At 43.4% G+C, this 9938-nt stretch overlaps 1 protein-coding gene across 1 annotated transcript; it reads left to right on the top strand.

Annotated features, from left to right (window-relative positions):
• The first annotated feature begins 3653 nt into the window (after nucleotides 1-3653).
• On the top strand, nucleotides 3654-4702 carry LOC133824201 (uncharacterized). The gene is made up of 3 exons (XM_062257073.1): nucleotides 3654-3977; nucleotides 4051-4400; nucleotides 4696-4702. The coding sequence occupies exons 1-3, from the start codon at nucleotides 3654-3656 to the stop codon at nucleotides 4700-4702; spliced, it is 681 nt and encodes a 226-aa protein (XP_062113057.1).
• The last annotated feature ends 5236 nt before the right edge of the window (nucleotides 4703-9938 follow it).

Genomic DNA, 9938 nt, shown 5'->3' with positions numbered 1-9938 from the left:
GTGTTTAATGCTTGTGAATATTTGATCACCATTTGCATGATTTATATGATTTTAATTCAAAATCTGAAAAGTGAGAGTTAAATATATTATAGTTGTTTAGACACAAATTTCGATATTGGACGAGAGTACCTGTATGGTTTATGTAGTTCTTAGGTTTCTATGTTTAATGTCTGTTGTATGTTGAAACTTATCACAGAGATGTAGAAAGTTTGCATATAGGTTGAGATTTATATATCCTAATAAGAATATAGATTGCTTTAGTAAACCTGCTATCAGAAGGAGAGAAAGAATAATAAAATTTTTATTGATGATATAATAGAGTGGATAAATAACGAAATTAAATACCTTAGGTTTTTCATCCATTGAGTTATTTGTTTATTTTAATTTTCATTTGTTAATTTATTTATTTAGTTATTTTGTTCTTTTTCTTTTTATTCTTGAAATCCAATTTTCAGTAACAAAATAGAACTAAGAAATTAATTCATTGGTAATTAATATTCAATCCCCGTGGGAACGATACTATATCTATCACTTTATTACTTGTTTACGATTACGTGTGTTGACCCATGATTTGGCCAACGACACGGAGTCAAATATACGACAAAGGATAAAACGACAAGTAAGAAAGATGATCTAATCGAAGAGAAGAAAACACCAAGAAGTTATAGTGGTTCGGCCCCAAAAGATGGTAATGACCTACGTCCACTTAGTGCTATTATTAAGATTGAATCTCAAAGCAGTGATCAAATAACTTGGGTTATTGAGTTTCACAAACCTTGGAAGAAAATACAATAAAACGGTGGACATTTGCACTATATCTCTCTCTTTTTCTCTATCTTAGCAAAAATGTTCAGGAATCAAAAGTCCCTCCCTTGAGTTATTTCCTGTATATTTATAGGTTCAAGGAGGGTTACATATGCCAACGTGCCCTATCTTTCCTTAATAACCGCGTATAAAGATAATAATGAAGAAATATTCCACGCAATTATTATAAGATTACAGTTTAAGAAGGAAATAAGTCAGGTTATACGACCAGCCTGGTCATATCTAAAAATTAACCCTTGGCGAAGCGATGTGCTTCTGGTCGATAGTTGAGTAGTACTTCTGCCATGTGTCAACCATGTGTGAGAAATCCCTGCCACGTCATCTGCAGCCATTTTTAGGGTAAACATTTGCCCCCCAAGTTTATTTATTGCAACCAGCAATAAGTAAACTTAGGAAACTTACTCTTCGAATACCCCACGAAATCTGTTAGAGCCGCCCATGCTTTCTCAAAAAAAGGTGATTAATTATGTCCAATCAAGTCTTTTTGACTTCCCAATAACTTGTCTAACGGCTATCACACTTCCCTATGCCTTGGAAAGTTACCCTTTTTGATTACCTTGGTAACCACTCCTCAGCTAATATAAATAACCCTTTAGAATCAGTTTTTACTTTTTACACTTTAACTTTATCTTCAAGAAATTGAAGAACTAGGAGCTATACTTCCAGAAACCCAGAAACTCATACGGATCACGAAGCTCTTGCCTAGCCGAATCAACTTAGTACCTCAGAACTTCACTCCATCTTTCACACAAGTACGTTTCCTCGAATCTTTCCATTGTTTATAGGCCATGCAACACTTGTGTTGTATCTATTCCTGATTTCTGAGTTCTTGGAGGTTTTTACTGTTCTTGGCTGAAATTGTTTTGGGGAAATTGTGAATGTTAACCGATGCTTGAAAGGGTGATGAAACAATGTCTTGTAGGAGTTAGGAGCCAGTTTGGTAGTCGAGATTGTAGATTTAGGGTGTAAAATCGAAGTAAAAAATCAATTTTTAGGCTAGTCGAAAAAAGCTTTTTCCCGAAAAACTTTTTACTTCCGCTTTTCAATCTGTTTTTCAAACTGCTCATATAAAACTTAGTGTTTTTGCTAGAATGCTGCTGGTCGTATAAAGCTTAACTTTTATACGCGAGCAACGTTATTCTAACTTTCAACACATATTTTTAGGCTTTACGTTCTCACCTCCCCCTTTCTCTGTTCGCAGCTCTTCATGCAAGATCCTTCAGGAGGTGAGAAGCCTATCGACTATGACTTGCTTGCCTAATTACTTGAAGACGAGGAGCATCCGTCACAGCTGGTGCCAGAGATTCCTTTTTCTCGAACCCCACCCAATACACCTCAGATAAACCTTCTAGCCATGGGTCGAGTAAAATCCACAGCCCAGAAAAAGAAATCTTCCAAACCTTCATACCAACCTGCTCCTCAGGCTAGTATTCCCTCGACCAGTGGTCGGGAAAGAAATACCCCCGACCCAAACATTCAAACTCATGCTCAGCCCAGAAACGTCATTCAACCAGATGTTGAATGGTACATCGCACCTGTCAGCCGGGTAACGATCAAGATGATTGCTAATTACATAAAAAAATATGGACTCCCTGGGGTGACATTAGTTCAACCCACTCAAGACCAACAGGCGAACTTGCCTGGAGGCGCCTTCAGTGCCTGGTTGAGGTATCATATTGAGGCAGGAGCGACTCTGACTCTTCATCGTTTTTTCCAGGGGGTGGCCAATTACTTCGGGGTCGCCCCTTTTCAAATAACTCCCAACGGATATAGAATGCTCGATGCACTCTATATCCTTTACAGCCACAAAAAATGGTCTGTCCCCACTCCACACGAGGTCAACTATCTGTTCGACCTAAAATCTAACCCCAACCAAGAAAACACGGTGTTTTTCCACTTTTGTCACCAGGAAACTGGTCGCACTTTCCTGAGTGACACCACCTACATCTCGAATGTGGGGAGGTACCATCTGGAGTATTTCCTGACAATAGATATGGTCGCGAACAACCTGGCCTTCACTCAAGGAGGAAAAGTCTTTGTACGACTGGTCGCCAATCTTTCTTCAATTTTTTGCTGCATTTCCTTAGAAATTTAGTGCATTTCAGGCCCATGGTTGCGACCAAACCCTACTCCAGACATGGAGATGCGATCAGCCCTCCTGGCCAGCATGACCGACATAGAGAAAAGTGTCAAACAACTGGTCACAGAGGCCAACTTGAGGCTGGTCGGGCTTTTAGCTCCCCACCAAGACGTGAGGGAGTCAACAACGGGAAGTGACACTGGCGAGGAGATTCCCGAGCAGCACCCGGATGTGTCACAACCTCAGAGGAGGACAACCATAGTGACAATCGGGGAACCCTCCAACATCCCACGAGCTGCTGCTCCCCCCACCCCTCAGGAAAAGGGAAAAAAGAAGGCCACCGCCCCTCTCGAGCCTCTTGGCGAATTATTGGACGAGAACAATACTGATTTCTCACTTTTAGATAGTTTGCCAATTTCCTGTCACTTATTTGACAGGGATGGCGATTTTAAGTACGCTCCCAATTTAGATTTAGACTTCTTCATGCCAGAGAGTGAGTGTAACACTAGTAGAGTGTATAATGTAGCGACCAGTAATGATAGCTCGGGTATTTCACTTACAATATTCTTTGTTTCTTTTCCTGACGTAACATACTTAATCGTTTATACTATCTCACTGTTCATGTATTTGCTTCTCTTTTAGACATGGACTCCGAGTACGTGTTCGACATATGCAGTGCCCCTGAGGCTCCCGAAGCTGCCTCAAGCAAAAAGAAAATGAGCAAGAGGCATCCCGGGAAAGCAGTAAAATGCCTCAGGCAAAGAAAGCCCGCACTGCAGGCCCTTCGGCCGATGGACCCTCAGCAAATGCAACACCACCTACTTCTCCTCTCGAGCAGCAGACTCCCCCTGCTCCTTCCGGGTCGACACCGTCTCCACCGGCCCCAACTGACCAAACTCAGCAGGTTGGTCCTGCTTCCACAGGGGGCGACATATCGAGTCGCGCCTTAAGATCGGTCAAAGATAGGGTCGCCAAAATTTTGAAGCACAAACGTTGCCGAGAGGCGATGGCTTCGACTGAGACAATGGAGGTCGACCAGATCCTAACCCGCGCATTGAATGAGTTTTCCAATGTAAGTTATCTTTTTCTATGGAGACAACCCCTTTTATATTCTACAGTCAATCTAACCTTTGCTCTGATCGCAGGCAATTCTAACCCTTACTGCCAGTTGGCTCCGCTCGGGTGCCGTCACCGAGCAGTCCAGGATTTTGGAGCAACGACACATTGAAGAACTTAAAGCTGCCGAAGCGAAATACACTGAGCAGCTTGAGGCAGTGCTCGAGGAGAAGAATAAATTGGCTACGGAGCTAAGGGAGAAGCAGACTGCTCTGGATAAGGCCATCGAGAAAAAATACAACTTCAAGAAGTCTAACCGTATCAACTATCGTGAGGCTAAAAAGCTTGAGCAGGAGTTGGCTACGAGCAGACAAGAAACTACAACCTTGGAGGGTCGTATCGAGAAGCTTGAACAAGCCAACGCCAGCCATTTGGAAAGGTACAAGAACGCCACAGATAAGTGTTTTTATGACTTCTGGAAACACAACCAAGGGGCTAAATTCAGTTACCTTCCCGAGCGCGCAAGGCATGCCGAGATAGCCCGCTACATTGCTCGACTGGCATAAGAGGAGAGGGCAAGGTTACCTGCCTCGCCTGAAATCTCCTTGGCGATTGGCTTTGACGGGGTCGACAATGAAGCTACAGATGTTATCGACCAGGGCACCCCTCAAGATCCTCCAGCCTCGTTGTCTGCAATTTTTTTTCTCTTAATTTTTCAAGTACACGGCCTACAGGTCGTGATGTAAAGACATTTATTTTACAATTGATATTTATTGCTGCATGGGCAGCTTTTACTTCTATTTGAACAATTACATTCGAGCAGTGACTACTCGTGGTGTAAAAGGATACATTTTGATATTATAATATATTTGCATCTTATTATAACATTTGTTCGCATGACCGAACTTAGCATAGTACTTTGGTTTGATTTAACAAAATACAAAATTTTGAAAAATACTCTAAGTACCCTAGCATGCTTTCACTTATTTTGCTCATGTGTTTACATACCTTTCGATATGATTTTCTTACTAGATACCTTATATGCCCCCCAAGTGATCGAGGAGCTTTAGGTCCTTGGTCACTTGCCTTGACCAAAACATGTTTGAACAATACTGCTTGGAGCAAAATAATTAAGATTGTAATACAGCAAAACAACACACGTAATGAGCAAATACTTGTATAAAATACAATAATTGGCAAGAATGACTGGCTGCGCATAGTCCCTTATATTTCTCGTAATGAATGGACAAAACGTGTATGTACAAGTGATCAAAAAGATCTTACACTTATAAGCGATTAGTCACATAAAATGACCAACCCTTTTTCATAACTTGTAAAAAGTAAAATTAATACAAGCCAATCCTTTAAAAAGGATTGTTCATTGATAGTACTTGCGCAGGTGTTCTCAATTCCAATAGCGAGGAACGATATCTCCGTTTAAGCGAGCAAGTTTGTAGGTGCCTGGGTGAAGGACATCTTCAATCTGGTATGGTCCTTCCCAATTAGGTCCGAGTACTCCAGCTGCTTGGTCGCGGGTGCTCAGGAAAACTCTTCGAAGTACCAGATCTCCGACACTGAATTTCCTTTCTCGAACTTTAGAATTGAAATACTGCGCGACCTTTTGCTGGTACGCAGCTACTCGGAGTTGGGCTTGCTCACATTTCTCATTGACCAAGTCTAGGGATTCCAACAGTAGTTAGCTGTTCGAGCCCTGATCGTACGTGATTCTGCGATGCGAAGGCGGATCTAACTCAACAGGCAACATAGCCTTATATCCATAAGCTAAAGAGAATGGAGTATGGCTTGTTGTTGTTTGATGGGAAGTTCTGTACGACCAAAGGACTTTAGGGAATTGTTCTAGCCACGCCCCCTTAGCTTCTTCTAGTCTTTTCTTTAGTGTATCCTTTAGATTTTTGTTGACCGCTTCGACTTGTCCATTTTCTTGGGGATGAGAAACTGAAGAAAAGCTCTTAATAATGCCATGTCGTCCGCAAAAATTCGGGAATAAATCACTATTGAACTGGGTGATGTTATCCGAGACGATTTTCCTTGGCAATCCATAGCGACAAACGATGTTTTTGATCACAAAATCCAGCACCTTCTTGGTCATTATTGTTGCGAGAGGCTCGGCTTCAGCCCATTTAGTGAAGTAGTCGATGGCAACAATAACATACTTGACGCCGCCCTTTCCTGTGGGCAAAGATCCAATTAGATCTATGCCCCAAACTGCAAACGGCCACGGACTTTGCATCTGTTTAATCTCATTAGGGGTTGCTCGTGGGATTTTGGAGAACCTCTGGCACTTGTCGAACCTCCGCAAAAACTCCATCGAGCCTTCATTCATCGTGGGCCAGAAGTATCCTTGCCTTAGTATGTTTTTTGACAAGCTTTGCCCCCCAGCGTGGTCTCCACAAAAGCCTTCGTGTACCTCTTTCATCAATTCTTTGCCCTTCTCTTTCAAAACACATCTGAGGAGTGGCATTGAGTATCCCCTGCGGTACAAGATTCCATCGACCAGGATATACCTAGCAGCCTGTCACTGCAGGGTCCTGGCTTTGTTTCTGTCCGTTGGTAACACACCTTGCGTCAGATACTCTATATATGGTGCCATCCATGTATCCACCATCTGGATGACCACAGTGGTCTCCTCTGCTTGGATGCTTGGCATTGATATCCGCTTAACCGACACTATATTCAGAGTATCAGCATCAGCATTGGAATTCTGGTCACGAGGTACTTGCTGGAGGCTGTATTTGTCGAACTGAGCCAATAGATCTCTTGTTTTGTTTAGATATGCAACCATCTTTAAACCTCACGCCTGGTATTCTCCCATGACTTGATTCACCACCTGCTGAGAATCACTGTAGATGTCAAGCACTTTTATATTCATGTCCCTGGCTAACCACAACCCAGTGAGTAATGCTTCATACTCGGCCTCGTTGTTAAAAGCAGTGAAGTCAAACCTGATTGCGCAGTGAAATTGATGCCCTTATGGTGTTATCAATATCACTCCTGCTCCAACGTGACACTCGTTAGAAGAACCATCTGTAAATAATTTCCACATGGGAGCTTGGTTTTGACACTCAGACTCATTAGGCTCTTCAATCCGCTTGCTATTAGTGAATTCTGCAATGAAGTTAGCCAGGGCTTTCCCTTTTATCGCTACTCACGGCAAGTAAGATATATGGAACTGCCCAAGTTCGACCGCCCATTTTAGCAATCTACCCGCAGCCTCTGGTTTTTGCAGGACTTGTAGTAGAGGCTGGTCAGTCAAAACCGTTATTGGGTGAGCTTGAAAGTAAGGCCACAACTTCCTGGAGGCCAAAATTAGGCAATAGGCTAACTTCTCGATGGGCTGGTACCGCTTTTCTGCTAAAATTAGCCTTTTTCTTACATAGTAAACGACCTTCTGCACGCCTTCTTCCTCCCTTACTAAAACGGCACTAGCAGTATATTCTGTGAGCGCCAGGTAGATGAACAAAGTTTCTTTATCGACCAGCTTTGATAGGATGGGTGGTTGCGCGATATGAGATTTTAATGCTTGAAAGGCCTGCTCGCACTCCTCCATCCACTCAAACTTTTTGTTGCCTTTAAGTAGATTAAAAAATGGAACACACTTATCTGTTGACTTCGAAATGAATCTACTAAGAACGACAATTCTTCCTGTTAAACTTTGAACATCCTTAATCTTCGCTGGCGATTTCATATCGATCAGGGCTTTAATCTTCTCGGGATTGGCTTCAATTCCTCTCGAGTTAACTATAAATCCCAAGAACTTCCCTGATACTCCGAAAGAGCATTTAAGGGGATTCAGCTTCATTTGATATTGTTCAAGATGTTAAAGCACTCCTGCAAATCCTTTATATGCCCTTCTACTTTCTTCGACTTGACCAGCATGTCATCGACGTAGACCTCCATGTTTTTGCCGATCAGTTCCTTAAACATGTGGTTGACTAGTCACTGGTAAGTCACACCAACGTTTTTCAAACTGAAGGGCATTACTTTGTAACAGTAAAGCCCTGTATCAGTCCGAAAGCTAGTGTGATCCTCATCAGGGGGATGCATACTAATCTGATTATACCCGGAGTATGCATCCATGAATGAGAGAATCTCCTGCCCTGCAGTGGCATCAACTAGCTGGTCAATTCTAGGGAGTTGGAAACAATCTTTGGGGCAGGTTTTACTTAGATCTGTAAAATCCACGCACGTACGCCATTTTCCATTCGGCTTGGGAACTAGCACGGGATTAGAGACCCAAAATGGATAAAATGCCACCTTGATGAACCCATTCTCCTTAAGCTTTTCAACTTCTTCTTTTAAGGCCCTAGATCTGTCTTTGTCGAGCAGCCTTCTTTTTTGCTGCACTGGTGGAAAACTCATGTCGATGTTTAGGGCATGGCTGGTGACTGCAGGGTCTATCCCGACCATATCTTTGTGCGACCAGGCAAAGACTTCCTGGTTCCTCCTTAAAAACTCCACTAGTGCTTGTTTTGTCGTTGTCTCTAAGTTTTTACCGACTTTCATAACTCTGGTCAGATTTTCATCATCGAGTTGGACCTCTTCAAGGTCCTCGATGGGCCCAATTTCTTCCTCAAAATCCCCAAAGCGAGGATCCAAATCTCTATCCTCACTTTGGGCAATGCCTTATTTGGTGACATTATCACCCAAGTGGGCCTCATCATCAGTTTCCACTTGCAACTCTTTTTCGCGAACATCTCTCGATAAACCCTTCTTCACCTTGGTGATCGAGGCGTTTTAGTACTCCTTCGCTTCCCGCTGATTTCCCAATATCCACCCTATCCCTGCGTCTGTTGGGAATTTCATGGCGAGGTGCCATATCGAGGTGACGGCTCGTAGGTCGACCAAAATTGGTCTCCCAATTACAGCATTGTATGCTGAAGGACAATCAACCACTATGAAAGTAGTGAGTAATGTCCTATTAGCAGGTGTAGTACCTGCTATAACTGGAAGCCTAATCGACCCTGTTGGGGCAAGCCCTTCACCGGAAAAACCATAGATGGTTTGGTTGCATGGCTTCCTGCGAAGACTTGTATAGGATGTTGACCGAACTCCTTGTGTCGACCAACACCCTTTTCACTATTATGTTGGCAATTTGTACGTCTATGACCAGCGAATCAGAGTGTGGGAATCGTACGTGATGGGCATCGTCATCAGAGAAGGTTATTAATTCCTCCTCTGTACGAGCCTTTTTCGGTGCTCAATCTTCCACACTCATCATCTGGATGTCCTGGTCGTGGCGCAGGGTTCGAGTGTATCGTTCCCTTGCCTTCCCACTATCTCCTACAAGATACGGGCCTCCGCAGATGGTGAGTAAAGTGCCTGCCACAGGAGCTGGCTGTAGAGGTGGCAAGTGTTGGCGTGCAGGCGCCTGTTCGTTGCCACCTTGAGCCTCTTGCTAAGACCCTCTTGTGGGTCGCACATATCTTCTCAAATGTCCGTGCCTGATCAGGAACTCAATCTCGTCTTTCAACTGGTTACATTCATTGGTGTCATGCCCGTAGTTGTTGTGAAAACGACTGAACTTTGTCATATCTCTCTTGGAGATATCTTTCCTTATAGTTGCGGGTCGTTTGTAAGGCACGCTTGAGCTGGTTGCCTGGTAGACTTTAGCTGGGCTTTCGACAAGGGTCGTGTAGTTGGTGAATCTCGGCTCATATCGATTTCCCTTCGGGCGTTTACTCTCAGAAGCTAAGGGTTCATTGTTTGCCCGTTTTCCACCATTCCTACCAATGCCATTCTCGTTGCCTTTGCCGTTTCCATTGGGGTTTTCCGGCCCGTTGGCGGCTTTGGCGGGTTCTTCCTTGGGTCCCGTGTCTTTTGTTGGTGATTTCCCTTCGTTGGCAATCGCGTCTTCGAGCTTGATATATTGATCAACCCGATCCAAGAACTGTTGGGTAATTCTAACCCCATTTTTTTTAGGCTACTCCAGAGGGGTGAATGGCGCCTCACCCTAGCA

The sequence above is a fragment of the Humulus lupulus genome, chromosome 1 (genome assembly GCF_963169125.1).
Source record: "Humulus lupulus chromosome 1, drHumLupu1.1, whole genome shotgun sequence".
NCBI classification, from domain to species: domain Eukaryota; kingdom Viridiplantae; phylum Streptophyta; class Magnoliopsida; order Rosales; family Cannabaceae; genus Humulus; species Humulus lupulus.
This window is presented reverse-complemented; position numbering and strand designations above follow the sequence as displayed.